Source organism: Lithobates pipiens, unplaced genomic scaffold (assembly GCF_037356315.1).
Source record: "Lithobates pipiens isolate NorthernLeopardFrog02 unplaced genomic scaffold, aLitPip1_a1.2 Scaffold_16, whole genome shotgun sequence".
Classification (NCBI taxonomy): Eukaryota; Metazoa; Chordata; class Amphibia; order Anura; family Ranidae; genus Lithobates; species Lithobates pipiens.
Genome location: NW_027507748.1, coordinates 215,969,264 through 215,990,604, shown reverse-complemented (window position 1 = coordinate 215,990,604; position 21,341 = coordinate 215,969,264). Strand labels below are relative to the sequence as shown.

The following is a 21,341-nucleotide window of genomic DNA, read 5'->3' as shown; positions in this document are numbered from 1 at the left end:
TATTTAGGGGTTTCGAAGCATAGGGGGTGAATACTTTTCAGTGTTTATTTGTGAAATGTTTGGAAAATGATGTAGCCCCTCGGCCAACTGACAAGGAGAGGAGAGGCTGAGGTTTCTCTGTGTCTGTTGTTCTGTTACTGCCTTTGCTTGCATGAAAAAATACTTTTATACAGACACAGTGTAGGAGGAAGCTACTAATAAAGCAGAGTTCCACCCAAAAGTGGAACTTCCGCCTTAAGCACCCCTCGTCCCCTTACATGCCACATTTGGCATCTCTTTTTTTTTGAGGGGGGGGGGGGGGGTGGGTGAGTGCCTTCTTTTTAGTGGGACTTCCTGTTCCACTTTCTCCTTCCTCTTCACAGCCGCCTAAACGACTCCTCCTCTCGCCCTAGGCAGACCCTCCCTGCCAGCAATCTTCTGGGACATGTCACAGGTCCCAGAAGATTGCCTGGCAAATAGCAGAGCGCAGCGCGACTCGCGCATGCGCCATGCGAGCCAGGCTGTGAAGCCGTAAGCTGTCACGGTCGTGGGACAGGTAAGTGTCTGTTTATTAAAAGTCAGCAGCTACACTTTTTGTAGCTACTGACTTTTAATAAACTAAAAAACGGGTGGAACTCTGCTTTAAAGATCCTTTAGCTGCTAACTTTTAATAAAAGGACACTTACCTGTCCAGGGATCCAGTACTGTCCTCACCCAGGCTAATTCTTCACTAGCCTTTGGGTTCCTGACGCCAACATCCTAACTGTGGGCAGCAGGCTATGCGGCTTTCAGCTTAACAGCTGGTTGCTCACTTCACATGCACAAGCTGCGCTGTGCGTTGTGAATGGTCCCGTAGTCATCTGGGCCACATTAGGGCAATAATTCTCAAAAACCCCAAAATTATGTGACACGTAGCACTCAATAGGTGAATGCTTAACTTCAACCTGCCTAAAAATAAAAATAAAGATAACAGTAACATTCACATGTATACCCGTAAATATATATAAAAAGTGCCAAACATGCAAATATATATATATATATATATATATATATATATATATATAAATATCCCCAAAAATATATATATACCTTAATAATTACCCAAAATATTCCAGTGCAAATAAATAATAAAAAATATTAATCAATCTAAATACAGGTACTCAAAATTAATTAAAGTACATCAAAATCAGTGAATCAACGAATAAAATTATATCAGTCCAAATAAATAAAATCCGAATACTATAGTCCATGTGAAAAGTGATAATCAGTGTCCACCAAAATGTATTTGCTCCTTCACCACCTGTGATCGTGAAAACCCCCGTTGTGGGTGCACTCACCGGCTCATAAGCCTCACACTCACGTGTTTGGAAAAACAAGCTTTATATCCTCTAGATGGATGCCTGTATACCACCAGACTTGCAAAGCTCATATATCTTGATCCCTTCTCATCAAGTCATATGTAAATATACCTTGCGAGAGAATAACAATGGAAGCCTCCAATAGCGTAATACAGTTAAGCACAGTTAAGCACTGTAATTCAAATAAACCAAAATTCAATGCACTAACATGAACAATAAATGAACAAGCCAAGGTATAAATCACTACACTCCACACTTGAACACTTCAGGTATCTGAGTATCCTGTGGGGCATTGGTTCCTTCTCACCCCTCCTCACACTGGGTCTCACACAGCTGATTAGAGGCCAGTGTGGGTGTTTAAAACGGTATCCTTTGTTTTCCTCCGTCCAGCGCCACCGCCCGTCACCCAGATCTCAAGCTAATCCACAACTAAGTTCGCCAGATAGCCACGCCCCGACATGTTTCGTCATCAACAGACTTCTTCATGGGATTCTGTTATTATCTACAGGTTTGGTGCACTTTCTGAAAGTGCACCACACCTGCAGGATATAATACAAGCCTATGGCAAAATACAGTTAAACCACAGAAAAGCCACAGATGCACTGCACCCGCGGTGCGGGTAAACTGCAGTACATCAGTATGAGCCTTAGGCCCCTTTCACACAATCAGTCCGATTGGATCCACCTGTCTGTTTTTCTGGTGGTCCCAATCGGAAGCTCCATTCACCTCTATGGAGCGGCAGATGTAAATGAACTTGTGTCCATTTCCACTTGCCTACCTCTAATCCAATTGCCTAAAAAAAAAATAGAAGGGAATCTGTCCCCTTCGTCTGGGTGGATCGGATCAGAGGGCCCATAGAGTAGAGCGGGCTGTGTCTGCTCTGCATATGCAGAGTGGACATGGACCTGTCATTCTCCTGCTCTGCTCATTGTGGTCTGCAACTGGTTACCAACTCGCTTCGGTGGCCCTCGCTCTTCAAAAGGTTGAACACCCCTGACTCCAAGGTACCAACCCCCCCCCCCCCCAAAGAAAAAGAGCGGGTAACCGTAAAAAAAAAAAGAAGATCCTGCTCCCTTATAGCAGGTTAAACAGCACACTGTAAAAAACCTGGTTGATTCTGCCTGTATCCCCCTCAGTGTGCTGACCACAGTAATCATGGCTGCTGATCCATGATACGGTGGTGAGTTTACATGCCTTCAATATCATCCCGCTACTCTCCTTTCTGCCTCTCTCCTTATCCCTCTCTGCCTGCCAGCTCCTGTATGTGAGGCTGTATGTGATTTCTCCCTCTCCCCTCCTGCCGCTATTAGTAGCTGGCACTAAAGTCAAAGAAAGATTACTGCCAGACCCTCTGTTCTACTAAGCTATACTACACTATATTACACTGTGTACTGTACATGTTTGTATAAAATGATGCCTCTAAATACCTTCTTTCAGATCTTTTCTGGTCAGTCACGTGACCTCCGGCCGCTCTCCTCCCCCGATTTAAGGGCTACAGCAGGAGGGGCTGAGTGGACTGCACAGCGGTCACATGACCTCCCGGCTGACGTCAGAGGGGGTTCTCAGCCCGTCCCACTGTAGCCCTTAGATCAGGAGAGGAGTGGCCAGCGGTCACGTGACCGACCAGAAAAGATCTAAAAGAAAGTATTTAGCGGCATCATTTTATACAAACTTGTACACAGTAGTATAGCTTAGTAGAACGGAGGGGCTGGCAGTAATTTTTCTTTGACCTTACAACCACTTTAAAGTGGAACTTCACCTTTTAGGTGGAGTTCCGCTTTAAGAAACTGCAGCCAGTGTTGAGCCTGCCCTTGTGGGAAGCACACAAGATGTGGACTGCAAGGATTGTGGAAGGTGTAGTCCTACATAGACTGCACTGGATTGATAAGATAGAAATAGAGGACTGCAGTTCCCAGGTGACTCTGGGACGAAAAGAGGATTATTGTTCCTGCTGTTTTCCCAGGCAGGGGAGAAGTGTGAAGGCCATTGAGCCATACACAGTCAGTTTTGGACTTATTAGAGACCCACGGTGTGTCATTGGAGACAGCTGCTTAAAGTGATTGCAAAGTATTGCTTTTTTTTAGCTAAAGTGGAGTTCCACCCATTTATATACAAAAAGTTTAGCTGCTGACTTTTAATAATCACACTCATCTGTCCCATGGTCCAGCGATGTTCATTTAGAAAGCCTCGGTCCTCTTCACCTCCTCTCCAAGGCGCCGGCATTCTAACTGTGGGCGACAGGCTGTGGGTGCCCGAGCCACATAGTGAATGGCTGAGCAATCTTCTGGGACCTGTGACGTGTCCCAGAAAATTGCAGGGAGGGAGGGAGGAGAGGTGATCTTCCTTCCAGCACCGCAAAGCCAGGGGAGGAAGTTGGAGCATGTCAAGGGGTCACCAGTACTTAAAGCGGAAGTTTAAAAATAACAAAAATGTTATACTTACCTGCTCTGTGCAGCGGTTTTGCATAGAGCAGCCAGATCCTCCTCTTTTCGGGTACCTCTATAGTGCGCCTGGCTCCTCCCTCCTGTTGAGTGCACCCACAGCAAACAGCTTGCTATGGGGGCACCCGAGCCAAGCCACAGCTCCATGTATCCATTCAGACACAGAGCCGTGGCTCAGCCCTGCCCCCTTTCTCTCCTTATTGGCTGACTGACTTTGATTGACAGCAGTGGGAGCCAATCGCACTGCACTGCTGTCTCAACTAATGAGGAGAGAAGTCCCGGGCAGCCGAGACACTCCTGCAACATCGCTGGATCTAGAGGGACCTCAGGTAAGTATTAAAGGGGCTGAGGGGGGCTGCTGCACACAGGCTTTTCATAGAATACATTAAGATAAAAAACCTTCTGCCTTTACAATCACTTTAACCACTTATGGACCACCGCACGCCGATGTATGTCCCTACTTTGGGGATGGATATCGTTGTTATGGCAGCAGCTAGCTGCCATAACCCTGGTATCCCCGTGTTGGGCCGGCGGTCCGATAAAAGATAAAAGTGGTCTCTCGGATGGATTCACTGCAAGATCACTTTTATCTATGGTGGGAGAGGGCCCCCCCTCCTGCTGTGATCTGGTGCCCTCCGCCGCTTACCGAAGCTATCGTATTGCAAGGATTTTATTCTCTAGGATGTTAGGAAAAAAATGTATAATGTTTGGGGGTTCTAAGTAATTTTCGAGCAAAAAAAATGTTTTTAACTTGTAAACACCACACCTAAAAAAGAGGCCCATTCTTAAAGTCGTTAACCCCTTGAGCTCCAGAAAGTCTTACCCCCTTCATGACCAGGCCATTTTTAGCTATTCTGCACTGCGTTATTTTAACTGGCAATTGCGCGGTCATGCAACACTCTACCCAAATTAAATTTATATACTTTTTTTCACACAAACAGAGCTTTCTTTTGGTGGTATTTGATCACCACTGGGATTTTTATTTTTTGTTATATAGAGAGACAGAAAATTATATTTTCTATTTTCTGATATAAAATATATCCAGTAAAGTCAGATTACTTCAAAAATGTAGGTCAAAATGTATTCTGCTACATGTCTTTGATAAAAGAAATCCCAACAAGTGGATATTAATTGGTTTGTGTGAAAGTTATGGATAATATATATATATATTTGAAAACGAATCTATCCTGATGTACTGACGGCCTATCTCTTTTCTTGAGGCCCTAAAACACCAGGACAGTACAATTACCACCCAAATGATTCAATTTTTGGAAAGTAAACAGTCTGAGGTATTTAGCAAGAGGCATGGTGAGTTTTCTGAAGTTGTAATTTTTTGAAAAATGAAGAAATTAAATAAAATGTGTTTTTTTCACATTTGTTTTTATTAATTATTGACATACTCTCACCAGTGCACTACAGCGTCATCATATGACTGGTGTGGTGGTGATCAGGGATACTGACTTATGAGTGACAGTATATAAAAAATAAATAAATAAATATTTTTTTAATTACATTTCTTAAACTTTTTTAAAAATGGTTAACATTTGTTAATTTGTGACACTGTACTACACTGTGATGATCACTGTAAAAGCAATAGCTTTGGCTGTCATGAATGGGTTTTTCATTCATGAACAGCTTGCTTTTGTTTGTGATCTGTGATTGGCTAAGTTAATGACATGGTACAGGTAGCCGGGCACCATGTGATTACTGTGGGCCAGTCACTGAACACAACATTATGCAAGATGTTCATGAATGGGAAGCCATTGTTATTATGGGATCGCTATGACCAATCATAGTGATCACATGATACCTGGTTACTTGTAATTGGCAATAGTGTCCAGTAGATAAAGCAGTCACAGTAGGAGCTCCTAAATTGCAGCAGGCTCAATCACATGTACAGTATATAGGTGAATAAATCTGCACATGCCGCAAGTGCTTAATCAATGGGAAGGACTCTGTGAACGTTGACCAGCTGTTCTTCACACAGTGATCCGAGGGAGATCATCTGCAGACACAGGAGTTGGTGAGAGGCTGTGTCAGGGGACATATAGGCGCATTTGTGTGCGCCAGCGCACATCAGTGTGCACGTCCACATGCATAGGCACCAAGCTGCTTATTTAAAGGAAACCCTGGTGTGTGCTAATCTCTGGATGTTCTTCAGCTTTCCCATGACCTGTGTTCCCGCTTTTGCTGACTGATCCTCCATTGTTGGTCCACCTCGTTCTTGGCCTTGCTCTGTGGATTTTGGACACCAACCTTGGCTTTCCTCTGACTATTCCCTACCTTCTTTCCTGGCTCTGACCTTGGTCTGCTGCTGGACCTTGCTCTCTCTGCTTCACTGGTACTGACTTGCTGCTACCTCGCTGTGTATGACCCTGGGTCACCTTGACTATGTCTCTGTCCGTGGCAATGACCTTCTACCAAGATATTGGCACCCATGTTTTTTTTAACCTTGTATCCCTGTCGCCATATTCTGGGGTGCTTGGACCAGAGCTGAAAGGAAGTCAGTACGTGGTCAGCACAAGTTGTCAGTGTGTGGTGCAATTTGCAGAGTCATGGGCACAGAAACAGGGGGCCCGAGAAACAGTGGCTCCTTCAGGGGTATGTGCTACAAATATTTTTGTTTTTACTTCAATCAAATGGACTATTTTGGCAAATCACTGACATAAAATCCATTTAAATTCCAAGTTGTAACACTACAAAATATAGAAGATATGGCAACCCATGTTATGCATGCTGCTGGCATACATTCTGAAAGATACCACAATGCACCTGCATCACACAGCACAACACGACTGTGTATTCTGTTTTGTTCATGCCCCTTTTTTAAAATAAATAGGATTCTTTAACATAATGCACATTAAAATGTGCAGCAATGAATAGGCCCTCAAACATTGTGTAATCACAATATTTCCTAGAAGTGCTGTTGTTTGATGCACAGACATGTAGTGCCTAAGGTAACTTATTTTAAAATGTGTGGTATACAAAAATTAAAAATGGGTGTTAACCAGCACCTAACGAAGAGTCTGTTACTAGGTGTACGTTATGATTTCATTCCTGGTTTATATGCAAAAATAAGTCAGGCAGAAGCCGTTATCTTTTCAGAATTGGGGCCATGCATAGGTATACTTTCTCTTCTTCAGCATTTCTGTATGATCTGTATCTTTCAGGTTAAATGTACATTAATAATATTAGTTGCTTTATTTATATTTTGTTTCATTAAACCTCCTACCAACCACAGCTCGCAGCATGGTGACCAAGCTTTCACCAGCAACACCAAGTCTCTAGTTATGATTAGGAGCTTGCAGGACAGACTACCGACTAATGTAACAGCCAAATAAAGTAGTCACATAATCAGGAAGTCAGTCCTGTTCCCCCCTACCTTAAGAATCGTGCCTGGCAGGTGAGAAAGGGTTAAAGCAGCCCTGTTATTATGAAATTGGTGAACAGACACATAGCTCCCAACTATCCCTGATTTAGAGGGACTGTCCCTGATTTGGAGTAATTTCCCTCTGTCCCTCTTCCCCCCTCATTTGTCCTTCCTTTTGGTCTGATCTATAACGTTGTATATAAAATGCACTTTTTATCTTTCAAAAAGTGTTTCCCAGTGCTAAATTTTTCATCCAATTTCTAAATTGCTGCATTTGTACATTTTAAAAGCCAAAATAAAGGAATAGTAGTGGTAAAAAAAAAGTCCTTGTGGATTTAATTAACCCTTTTTTTGCGGTTAATTCTCCTTTAAGGGGGTGTGGCAGGGGGCGTGTATTATGCCTACATACATTTGTTAGTAGGTGTCCCTCATTCCCATCTCAAAATGTTGGGAGGTATGCAGACATGCCAGCAAAAGAAGAGAGGGAAACTTTCTGATGCCTGCACCACCAGGCAGGAGAAACCCTCAGCCAAAGTCGGCTGGAAAACTAACAATTCCAGGAATTGTGATCTCTATGGTCACCCACAATTCTCAGTGGTTTCTTCTGCTGACCTTTACATTACTATTATATCCTGCAGTGATGTGAAAAATAACTGTTTCTGTTAATTTCCCTTTGGCCTAGCCTGGAGCCATTTTGGTGCATAATAATGTACATAAATCCTAATCGAGGCAATAACAACCAACAGTGAAGTGTAGTAAAGCTTCCTAATTGGAACTACTGTAAGCACTGTGACTTGGACAAATACCAAACTGATGCAGCTTTTCCACTGTTTATTGCACATACAATGTTTATAATTTTCTTCTCTGAGTTTTTGGATTTATCTTATCTGACCAATTGTTCAAGGTGAAGTCCTTTAAGCATATCTGTGCAATTTCAATCTGTTTTTATTAGGCTTTACAGATAATAAAAAGATAATACTGTCTGCCATAGGAGTATCAACGTCAAAAGACATAAACATTGTAGTAATAAAGATAAAGAACTATTGCAAAAGTCTTTTACATATCCACACCTACATCTACAAGTCTTTTAACACCTTAATTAAATATTGCATGCTGCAGCATCCTATCTGTATCATACATTTTCAGAGAGGATGGGACACTTGTTTTCGGCCTTGCAATGGGGTTACCAAAAAAGACCCTAACTTGTGTATAAATAGGCTTCTCTCCTTTACTCAGAGTAGAGCCTCACATTCTTATGATGAATATTGGATTCATGGGTCAAGTGTATCCATGTAAACTGTAACTTAGGTGTTAGACTTATAAGACTAGCTTCTTTTGGATACGGTTGATTTGGATAAGGCTGAGAGAAATAGCAGGTGTTTTTTTTTTGGAGTTCAAGTGTTAGTGCACCTTTCATGAAAAAAAGAAAAGGCAAACTATCACTGTACAGCCTCCCTACTCCCCCGGTCCCTGCTGTACTTACCTCAGTGGATGCTGAGCTGTCAGTGCCCATGCAGCTGCTTCAGCGGCCTCAACTGTTCTCCCTCTGCAGCACTTCCGGGACAGATGAGGTCGATTCTGATTGGTTAGAGCGGGTATAGTCATCACTCTGATCTGTGCTGGAAGCATCCCTGGACCACTGGCCGTCTGCATGGGCACTGACAGCTCAGCACCCAAAGAAGTAGGTAAAGCAGTGATTGGAGAGGCGTAGAGAGGGTGTAAAAGGAGGCAAAGGCAAAGAGACACTTTAAGATTACATACTTTAAACCAGCGCTTTTGTTCCTGTAATTATTTTTGCATGCCTGCATCTATATTCATCTCTACTACTTTGCTGGCCATCTGTGTTAACAGGGCATATACACACCCCTTCAGTAAACTAGAAACACACAAAAGACAAGCATTAGGCAAATTCAATTTGATGTGTTAGTGAAGCAAAGATGAAAACTTTTTTTTTTTGTCTAACACCAAATGTTGCTGATGTCACACAAGAAGGCCAAATCACCTACAATATGTTGTTGTAGCAATCTTAGAAGAACAAGGCCCCTTACCTTGATTATTTCATGATCACAGTACAGGAACGCCCTCCACCTGTCAGTGTGCCACATTAACAGGAAAAGGGATCCCTCTCCCTGCATGCTCCAAATATACAGGTGTGGTGGTACCAGACGTTCTAAGCTACATACATGGTAAGAGTTCCTTTAATGAAAAATAAACCAGTATGTTCCTTTCCGTATGTCACTATCAAGCGTACACGATGCACAATAATCACACAACCAAACATAACTAAACAGGGATTGTCTTGGCAAACAATAAAACGCCTATTTCTAATTATGTTTACACACTGGCAATCATATATTTAGCAACATATGATGACGGTGAAAATTTTTTACTTCCGAAACCTAGCTCCATTGCTTTTCATTTTTTTCTTGAATCTGTATCTGCAAGCCTCAGTTCCCATAATTGTCCCTTACCTGTGTGTGAGTGTGCTGATCCTTTCCAGGTGTACAGGTGATTTGTGCGAGAGCTCAGGTATGTGAATGTGTGCATACAGTATGCATAGCACTGAGTCACTGCAAAACACTCCTCCCCTTGGCAGGCACACCTCTTACAAATATAAAATGCTATTAACTTTCTAGCCACCAGCCGAGTTCTCAGGAGTCCTACAGCTCCAGAGACGTTCAACAGGCCTATATGTTCTGAGACGTTTCTGGTACATCAAGTAGTCTCAGTTCTATGAATATGTTCATTGTATGAAAACTTTCAGAGTAAATTCATAGTATAATTTCATTCAACATTTTCAAGGATCATGCATTTGATAACTGATAAAAGCCCAAGTTCATCGGATTAGGACTCTTCTAATTTCGGTGGACTTTGGTAGACTAAATCATCTACGAGATTTTTCTGTCTTTGAGGGACATCAGTGGCAAAATCAGGTTTTTGCTTTCTTTTTTACTAAAATAAAAGTAAAACTCATTAACAGAGTTTGCAAAAAAAATAAAAAATTACATTTTGAAATATTTTGATGCACTGATGTTTCATAAAATGGAGCTACACAGGGCTCATATATATATATATATATATATATATATATATATATATATATATATATATATATTATATATGTAACTAAAAGGGTAAAAAAAAACTAAAAGATGAATGCCTCCTTCACACCTGGCTGATTGTTGCAGTGTGTTAATGCAGACAGGTTACCGTGCTGTATTTCAATCATTATTTTTATAAAACAGAATAGAAAAACTGATTTAAAGTGGAACTAAAGTCTGATATTAAAAAAAAATGTGAGCAGGCAGCTCTTTATTGCAGAAGAGATGTGAAATGTATTTTCTGCAATAAAATAAAATCACATGCCTGTTCACAATCTTTTGTAGAATGCACACTGAGAGGTACATGGCAGCTCCATTTACATTCTGGAGCAGTACCCATGTGCTGGGATGGCAGAATTCCTGCCGGCATTGTCATCTCATCAATGGCTTCTTCCGGGTGCTGGTCTTCAGCTATCTTGATTGGCTGGTGTGGGATGACGTCATTCATGCACAGGAATGAAGTCATCCCGGGTCAGCCAATCAAGACTGAAGACAGCTGAAGAAGCCAGGGAGAAGATGCCGATGCTGGCAAGGGACCTCGTGAGCATCTGACCGTTGATGAAAAAGTAAGTATAGCGGAGTTTAGTTCTGCTTTAACTGTTTTCCGAAACTGTTACATTAAAGGCATGCTTTTGGTGAGAGCAATCACCGCTAGTGTGTTTATATCAGCTCTCAACCGAACTCTCATCTATCCAATGATAGCTGATCACATGTGTGGCACCATGGCAACTGCAGATCAAACAGAGGCTAAGATGGCGGCTTCCTTGGCTGTAAATTATAGTAGGAATTAGTCCTGCTTTAAGGCAGGACAATGGACCCAAAACTGACCTTTTTATTTATATATATATATATATATATATATATATATATATTTTTTTTTTTTTTTTATGGAGTGTACTAAAGGTCTATGTGCATTGTGATACAGCAGGGTCACTGCACATGTCAGGCCTAATAAAATATTTTTTTATTTATTTATAGGATACAAGAGCTCTGAACTCTGCAGTGACTAGATTGTGGTATCTAATGTTGAAGTCTTGGAGGCTGCTCTCAGTCAACATGGGTATCTTGAATGACCCCCAGAGGAAGACACTAGAGCAGGGATCTCCAAACTACGGGGCCCTCCAGCTGTTGCGGAACTACACATCCCATAATGCATTGAAAAACTCTGGCATTCACAGATATGACTACTGACTAGGCATGATGGGGATTGTAGTTCCTGAACAACTGGTGGGCCATGGTTTGAAGACCTCTGCATTAGAGCTTTAGAAGGATAAGAGTGCCACATTAGCTTGGAATTTAATTCCACATAAAAAACAACTAGTTTTGGGGGTTCAACATATGAGGGAATTGAAGAAATTCAATCCTGGACTTCTGGCAGAGTGAACATGTACAGGAACGCTTGGGTGCCCAAAATAGACAGCCAATAATAATTTTAAAAAATCCAGGCCTCCCAATAGTTTTTTTTAACAAGGCGTAGTTTAGTATGTATTGAGATTATTCCACGATCTCTTCTATATCTAGTGAATTGCATTAACAGATAGTAATGCGTCAGTATAATTTGGTACTCATATGCAGACAGAGTCCTCAATACAGATTGTAACAGTTGCAACTACATAGGTAGTGAACAAGCTAAAATTACTAGGTGGATTTGTAGTTACTGTCAGCAGATAATAGCTAGTCCTGCAAGGTGCCTACTAATACTTACCCCCAAGGTATACTAACGTGTCATTATTGCTCTCGTAATACTATGTTTACAGAAATAAACTGTATGCAACATGAAAAGATTTTTGTACTTTCTTCTGACACAAACGTGTATTTCTTCAAAAGACGGGAACCAAAGCAGAACTAAAATCTAACAATTCACCTTTTAAAACATACATTTTGAGCATATTTTCTTATTAGAGTTTTACCAGTCATATATTTCAGTAAAGTAGCTATTAACAGACACGGAAAGTCTTTAATTAGATGGAAGTTCCCCCAGAGAGTATTTCTTGCATTAAATAGACCCTGTCATCTTGTTCATGTATAGCAAATTGACAGAATCTTAAAGGACTCCCCCTAGGGTTGCCACCTCATCCCTTTAAACCCGAACACATATTAATTACACAGGTTCTGTTGCTGATTAAGGTGGTAATTAACCACTTGCTTACTGGGCACTTAAACCCCCCTCAGTCCCAGACCAATTTTCAGCTTTCAGCGCTGATGCACTTTGAATGACAATTGCGCGGGCATACAACACTGTACCCAAATGAAATTTTTATCATTTTTTTCCCACAAATAGAGCTTTCTTTTGGTGGTATTTAGTTACAGCTCGGAGTTTTATTTTTTGCTAAACAAACAAAAAAAGATGCAAAAAAAATAAAAAATAAAATCATGTTTTAATAGTTTGTTATAAAATTTTGCAAACGGGTCATTTTTCTCCTTCATTGAAGTGCGCTGATTAGGCGGCACTGATAGGCTGCATTGGTGGGCACTGATGGGCTGCATTGGTGGGCACTGATGGGCTGCATTGGTGGGCACTGATAGGCTGCACTGGTGGGCACTGATAGGCATAGTTAAGGCGGCACTAATAGGCACAGATAAGGCGGCACCGATGGGCACAGATAAGGCGGCACTGATGGGCAAAGATGGGCACAGATAAGATGGCACGGATGGGTGGCACGGATAAGTGGCACGGATGGGTGGCACGGATGGGCACTGATAGGTACCACAGATAGATGGGACTGATGGGCACTGATAGGTGGCACTGATAGGTGGCACTGCTGGGCACTGATGGGCGGCACTGCTGGGCACTGATGGGCGGCACTGCTGGGCACTGATGGGCGGCACTGGGGTGCAGCACCTTTGAGGCAGATTGGGTGGCACTGTGGGTGGCACTGTGGGTGGCACTGTGGGTGGCACTGTGGGCACTATGGGCACTGACGGGGGGCACTGACGGGGGGCACTTACTTTTGCTTTTTATTTTACTTCAGGATGGCACTGCGGGAGGCAGGTGGGCACTGGCAGGTGGCAGGTGGTCCCTTGTATTGATGGCCGTGATCGGGACTGATGTCCCGATCACGGCCGCCGGTGATCGGCTTTTTTTTTTTCTCCTCGCGCTGTCAGCGCGAGGAGGAATAATAGCCGATTACCGGCTCCGTTCTATCACATGATCAGCTGTCATTGGCTGACAGCTGATCACGTGATAAGGGGTCGGGATCGACCCCTTGCACGGATCGGTGATCAGGCGAGTCTCATGGACTCGCCGATCACAGGGCGCGCAGGCCGCTCGTAACCGGGACGACGTCAATAGACGTAGTCCCGGAAATGTAGGTCTGCGCTAATGCCGTCATTTGGCAATAGCGCGGATCTCAAGTGGTTAAACTCACTTGGTGCCTTATCTGCATTAAATTAGCCTCAGAATCTGTGTAATTCAAAGGTGTTCGGGTTTAAAGGGAGGAGGTGGCAACCCCCCCCCCCCCCCCCAACCACCTTATACTCCCCTTTATGATGCCTCAATGCTGCTACTTCTCTGTGCAGGGAAGATCACCATCTGAACCCAAAGAAGCTGCATGCTGATAGACTGGAGGTAATATAAGGCATTACATTTAAAGTAAAAGTTTACCAGTATTGTGCATTATATTTAAAATGATTTTATCAATGCAAAAAAGTATTGGCCTTTAGTAGTACTTTAACCACTTGCTTACTGGGCACTTAAACTCCCTTCCCGCTCAGGCCAATTTTCAGCTTTCAGCTCTATCACTCTTTGAATGAATTTTGCACGGTCATGCAACACTGTACATAAATTACATTTTTAGAATTTTTTTCACACAAATAGAGCTTTCTTGGTGGTATTTAATCACTGCTGTTTTTTTTTTATTTTTTTGCTAAAAAAAAGCAGTTTAATAGTTTGTTATACAATTTTGAAAACCGGTAATTTTTCTCCTTCATTGATGTGTGCTGATGAGGCTGCACTGATAGGCTGCACTGATGGGCACTGATAAGGCAGCACTGATAGCTAGCACTGAGAGGTGGCACTGATGGGCACTAGTAGGTGACACTGATAGGTGGCACTGATGATGAGGCGCTGATTGACAGCACTGATAGGTGGCACTGGTGGGCATTGATAGGTGGCACTGATGGGCACTGGTAGGTGGCACAGGTGGGCACTGGTAGACAGCACTGATATGCACTGGCAGGTGGCACTGGCAGGTGGCATTGGTGGGCACAGCATAGCAGCAGTGGCTCTCTCTGTTCAGGACCAATGTTCCTCTGACAGAAGCTGGTGATCGGCTTGTTGATGGAGACAAGGGCCTCTTCCCCACAACCCTGTGGTTGTGGGGGTCTGCGGGCGGGGGCTTATCGGAACCTGGAAGCCCCCTTAAACAAGGGTGCCCTGAGATCCCGCTTCCCCCATGTTAATGAACATGGGGAACATAGTACTCCTACACTTTCACCAAAAATTGTAAAAGGGAATAAAGACAGTACTGAAGTCTATTACACGCAAAACAGAATCTGCAGTGCGAAAAAAAGTTCAAGGCCCTTACCAAAAATGCACCGACTAAAAAAACGTGTACCATAGGATACTATGTTAAATGGACTGTAGCGCATTTCTGAAAAACAGAAAACTCACAAAAAACATGCATAGGTGTAATAGTAGGGTAAAATAAATAAATTTAAAAAGAGCACAATGCATCAAGCTTTACCTTTAACATATCACATTTGGAGTATATACTGTGTTTATTTTTTCTTGCTTACATGCAACAGTTAATTTTAACAGAAGGCACTCTTTAAGCCCCTAATATTTTTTTAAATGGCTGCTGCCTTTCTAATTTAACAAACCTGTTTGTCAAGGTGACTGTACAAAAATGATCTGGCTACTATGTGATTGAATACATTTTTTACACAAAAAGTTTCTTCTGGATAGCAGAGTTACATAGAACAGAGCCTATACATGTATTAACATAGGATCTTTGTGTTGATGAGGAACATACTGTACATTTACTATAAAAAAACAGAGCACAACTTCAGACTAAAGGTACCTACAACTGAGATCCAGATTAGGCTTCTGTCTGCTCCTGAATCTCCACCCATGTCATGTTGTTTAATATTGTCCCAAGGCAAAATGCTCCCAGGTGGACTCTGCAACGTGTATTCACAGGCACTCGTTCCATTTCCTACATGCCAAATGCCACTTAGCAGTAAATAGAATGCAGCGCACTAACTTACGGCTTCATATTTCAATTATTACACTGCTACATTACTGTCCTTATTTGACTTTGAATATTGTAAATGTTTTCACAAATTGATTACCACACATCCAGGATATGATGCAAAACAAAAACAAAAAAAAGCAATGCCTTGGAAGTCATTTAACAGCAAGAATGGGAGAAAAGAAAGACGTTTTTGTCTTCCGTTTTAATAAACCAACATAGATACAGTAAGTAGATAGAGAAAATTATCTGTTTTATGTCTACAAACTATATTAAGTCAGATTGAAAAAAACTATCTGCATTCGGAGCATACATCAGAGTGCATGCAGGTGCCTTATGCACCCCCTGGTACATCACTGCCTTCTATAATATATCTCAAAGGGACGGCTGTAATGCCGCGTACACACGACCGGACTTTCCGGCAGACAAGGTCCGACGGAATCAGTCCGTTGGACAATCCGATCGTGTGTGTGCTAATCCGATCGTTTTTCATTAAAAGAATCTGACAGACCTAGAAATAGAACATGTTTCAAATCTGTCCGACTCAATTCCTATCGGGAAAACCGTTCGTCTGTCGGACCAAATACGACACAAGGGAAGCTATTGGCTACTGGCTATTTAAATTCCTTTTTTAGTCACATCTTACGTCATCACGTTCAAAACTAACGGACTTTCGTACGGACTTATGCCCTGTACACACGGTCAGAAATTCAGACAGAAAAGGTCCGATCGGATTATATTGTCGGAAAATCCGATCGTGTGTGGGCTCTATCGGACTTTCCAACGGAAAAAATTTGAGAGCAGGATCTGAAATTTTCAGACAAAAAAAATCTGATTGGACCTTTTCCGATTGTTTGTAGAGAATTCCGACGGACAAAGTGCCATGCATGCTCAGATCAAATTACAAGACCAAACCTATTAGCTATTAGCCTATACGTAGTCCCGTTGTACGCAATGAACGTCACCACGTTCCGAACAATCGGATTTTCCGACAACTTTGTGTGACTGTGTGTATGCAACACCAGTTTCGGACAAAATCCATCTGAAAAAATTTGACAGATTTTGTGGTCGGAATGTCCGACCATGTGTACAGGACATTAGTGCGTCCATGTGTGGGCAAGTCCGTTCGTTCGGAAGGTCCATCGGAACTCTGCCGAAAGTCCTTCAGGAAGACTGTCGGACCTAGTCTGCTGGAAAGTCCAGTCGTGTGTACGTGGCATTAGTCCCAGAAATATCATTACACAGGCTCTGCATGCTGTACAACCCCTTTACAGTCAGGTACGTGATGGCTTAGGCTACATGCACATGAATGCATAAAATGCCCCTGTATGTACAGTGAGTGGGAGCTAGCTATAGTGTATTCTGTCTATATTGCTTTATTACATATACACTGTGCATCTGTAATCATGCAAATGTTGTGTTTAGGAAAATACATCCATGCTCATGTAATTGCAAAAAATATATGCTTCATGTAGGGCTCCCAGGTGCTGTAAATTAAGGTGTATTTCATACTGTTTGCCAATACGCCTGGATCTACATCTGTGGGCATATAGCCTTAGGCCGCGTACACACGCGGGGACTGTTCGCCCAACTTTGTCCGTCAAACTGTTTCGGCAAACAGTCCGCTCAAAATTAGCATGGACGGACATGGCCACACACGACGTACGAACAGTTTGCTGAAACCGTGCGCGATGACGTGAACGGCACGTACGACGGGACTAGAAAACGACGTCCTATACACTGCAATGCAAACCTCGGCGTGTAAATCCTTTCTGAGCATGCGCGGAACTTAGTTTGACGAACAAGCCTACACACGAGGGGACTGTTCGCTGAAACAAAGTTTCAGCGGACAGTTTTTCGGAATTTCCGAAAAACCTTGTTCAGCGGACTGTTCGCTGAAACTGTCCGCTGAAAGCCCACACACGAGCGGACTGTCCGCCGAAACACTGTTCAGCGGACAAAGTTGGGCGAACAGTCCCCGCGTGTGTACGCGGCCTTAGAGAAGCATGAGGCGTTACTATACTACTCTCTCATACAGAGTTAATGCCTTTGTCAACGGGCTTTGGGCTTGTTAATGTCATTAGTTCCGATCGGTTAGAGTCTGAGATAGTTCATATTTCATTAACGTGCTTGTAAAGTCTAAATTTTAAATTACTGCCAGACCCTCTGTAGCAGAATCTCTGACCTCTTCCAGTCTAATCTAACCTTCAAGGCCAAAGATAACTGACATCCTTCAATGAGTGGTGGGTTGTGAGGCCTAGTGGGTGTAAAGATGGTAAAAGTCATTGGGCGCCAGACACTTCTTGGATGTAAAAGAGGTTTATTTCTTTGACAGTCCTTTTTTATTTTTTGTAGGGGAAAGAGGATTAAGGCCAGGACTCCCTTAAGTAGTTGCAATTTCTAATGGCTGATTCCGAGACTTCAAAAGGGGAAAAGCAGTACAGGGAATTCCCCAGCAAGGTGCCACTTCTTCTGCACGTTCAGGATTGCTGTCTCCTATGGTAACAGTACTTAAGCAGTTCTCTCAGCTGTACTACAACTTTTCCTTGTAGTTATTCAGCCCCTTGAGCTCCTGGTCTCTCACGGGACCCTCTGATTCACTAACTCTGAATCCCGTGAACTCCTCAAGGCTTTTGGGGTGGTATCTCCCTCAAGCTTCACCCATGCTTCCCTGATGAGGCTGACCGGCTCTGCAGGCGTCACCTCTGCTGGTTGAGTCCCTGACTTGATCACTGCCTGAAGTTTCCCGAATCTCCACCATGCCCATTCGGTGAGAATACTGCTCTGGTACTTGCTTCACTTACTCACTGTGGTCCCTGGTAAAGACGATTGGTCTCTTTGTGGTGACAGCTACCCTTCTACCTCGGACCACTGACAGATTCTCCTGCCAGCAAAACCGTCACTTTTGGTTGGACTGCAAGCCACAGTCCCAACCCTGCCTTGTCCTCTTACTTCTGGATAGGCCCAATCTCTGGCCTAGCAGCCCGAGGAGTACCACACACATCACTTGACCTCATCCGAATATATATATATATATATATATATATATATATACTCGCCCAGCAGGCCAAGGGATTCCACAAAATCCCTGCCCATTGGCTGAGATAACTCATATACTCATAACCTAACCTTGAGTTGTCCTTCTCAACCTAATAACTCCGAGTGCCTGGTCACCTGGTGGTAGAAGAGGAAAGTAAAATCGGGCCAAACTTAGGGAGAAGTCAATGGTTCCCTGGTAATTAACTACAGTAGCTAGTGCTGACAAGGAATTTGGTGAGGAGCTCCCTGACTAAACCCCAGGGTGCTAGACCTCTATTAGAGCCTGGCATACCACACTATGAAAGTAATTTCTAAAAACAAGCGTTGTAAATACCTATTTAGAGCTGTCTTCAGGCCGGTCACGTGACTCGCGGGCGCTTTACAGCTCTGATACATGGCTTCTGTGGAAGGGACCGAGATCCCCCTCTGACATCAGCTGGGGAGAGCACGTGGCCTCCCACAGAAGCCATGTATCGGAGCTCTAAAGCAGCCGCGAGTCACATGACTGGCCAGAAGCTAGCTTTAAATAGGTATTTACAACACTCGTTTTTAGAAATGACTTGCATAGTGTGGTATACCAGGCTCTAATGTAGGGGCTGGCAGTGACCATGATAGGTTTTTAATTTTTAATAGCGGCGGGGTGGAGACAGAGACAGACAGAGACAGACAGAGTGAGGAAGCTGACAGACAAGGAGGAGGGAAGGAGGGGGGGAGAGAGGAGAGCACAGCTGCGTATGAAGGAGGGACGCACTGTGACCACTACTTTTTAAAAAAAATGGCGTGGGGGTGCCCCTCAAAATCCATACCAGACCCAGACCTTGGTATGGAATTTAGGGGGCCCCCAAGCATTTTTTTTGTGATTCGGGGTTCCCCAAATCCCCATGCTGTTTTTATTAATGAACTTTTATGTGTATTGCGGACCAACAATTCATTGTAGCCGCGAGTAGTTTTAAATGACTTTTTTTCCTTTAGAAATGTAATTTTGCTGTCAGACTGTTCTAAACACGGGAAGCATGTGACCCTTTACGGGCATACTATAGACACCCCCCAGGTACAAAATTGAAAGGAATATTACACTTTTATTGTTTCACTTTAAGCATTATTAAAATCGCTGCTCCCAAAAAAACGGCTGTTTTTAAAACTTTTTTTTTTGCATTGATACATGTCCCCTGGGGCAGGACCCAGGTCCCTAAACACTTTTTATGACAATACCATGCATATAAGCCTTTAAAATTAGCACTTTTTATTTATCCCATAGACTTTTAAAGGGTGTTCGAATTTGATGCGAACACACAAAATTGTTCGCTGTTAGGCGAACAGGCAATGTTCGAGACGAACATCAGTTTGACTCAAATATAAAGCTCTTCCCTGATCAGTAACTGCACGAAATTCACTCCGTGTTGGGCAGTTCAACAGGAAAGAGGACTAAAAAATATATATATATATATATATATATATATATATATATATATATATATATATATATATATATATATATATATATATATATATATATATATATATATATATATATATATATCTATATCTCAATGTTATAGGAGAGCAGCTAAGGCCGGCCATAGAGCAGCTAAGATCGGCCATACACAGAGAAGAAAGTTGCAGAAAAGAAAGGTGCTCAATTCCACCATCAACACAGACAGTGTTAATGAGGGGATTCCCTCCTGTTGGGCCATTGTCTTCTGCCAGTGGTGGGGGGGGGGGGGGGGGGCAGAGAAGGACAGGGAAGCCATCCCCTCCAGGAGAAGGAAGACAGTGATTATCACTAGCACCTTAGCTAGTACACATAGCATATTCTTGTGAAGTTTATCAATCGATCAACTTGGTACATTCAGCCTGTCCAATATGGTTTGAAACTCAGCCGTTTCCTGCTAAGTGAAAAAAAAATTGTTTCTTTTTCAAAATGTTATTTATATAATAAAAAAGAAGAAACCCAGTGGTGATCAAATACCACAAAATTTGTGTGAAAAAAAATAATATAAATGTAATTTGTGCACAGCTTTGCATGTCTGCGCAATCACCAGTTTAAGTAACACAGTGCCTAACTACGAAAAAATGGCCTGGTCATGAAGGGGGTAACATCTTCCAGAGGGTAAGTGGTTAAAACGGAGCTCCACCCAAAAATGGAACTTCTGCTTTAAAGAATCCTGACCCCCTGACATGCCACATTTGCCTAGTTTTGACAGGTACCTAGCTCCCACTTCCGCTCGGGCTGCCTATTCGGCCCATCCCTCCCTGTAATCTTCTGGGACACGTCAAAAACTGTGCACCATGTTTTCGAACAGCACAATATTCACAGAAAAGCTTCAGTCAGTCACTCTCACCATGCAATACGGTATAGCTTTGCAGCTGGGAAACACCTACTAAAAAAAACATTCCCAAGTAAGAGCACATCACACTTTTTTTTTTAATATAATCTTTTATTTTGAGTTTTCAGCGACAAAAGGATACAAAGAGATACAAAACATCTGGGAATATAGACAAGATTGCATTCATAGACAAACGATTCTTTAATAAAATGGAAGATAAGGAGGGGAAGTGCTCAGAGGTAGACTTAATGAGCATTACATTTCAAAATACATTTAGCAGTATCTGCAGCAGGTGTTTTAGAGTCTGCTGTAATACAGTTCTGATATATTTTGATCTAAGTCAGTCAGTCAATGCTGTCTATAGATAAACAGAATCTGCTAGTCTTCCTGCTGGGCCAAAGCCCCTCTTGGTCACCACATTTGCAGCAGGACAGTCCATCATCTCCAGAACATATTGGACAAGTTCTGGCCAGTGGGACATCTTGAACACCCAGTAGTATATGAGTCCTCCTCCTTTTTTAGCATTTCAGTATC

At 42.7% G+C, this 21,341-nt stretch overlaps 1 protein-coding gene across 3 annotated transcripts in view; it reads right to left on the bottom strand.

The window, feature by feature from the left end:
• SYTL1 (synaptotagmin like 1) overlaps positions 1-9,761 on the bottom strand; it is a 107,197-nt gene extending 97,436 nt beyond the window's left edge. The window contains exon 1 of one of the 3 annotated variants that reach the window (XM_077481022.1): positions 9,620-9,761. Coding sequence is in view for 1 of the 3 variants with exons in the window: in XM_077481021.1 (XP_077337147.1) it covers positions 9,620-9,695 (76 nt within the window). In the remaining 2 variants the exon portion in view is untranslated. Of the gene's footprint in view, positions 1-9,196; positions 9,344-9,619 lie in introns of those variants that run through there. The other 2 variants (XM_077481021.1, XM_077481023.1) reach the window with 2 other exon arrangements.
• Positions 9,762-21,341: the final 11,580 nt, after the last annotated feature.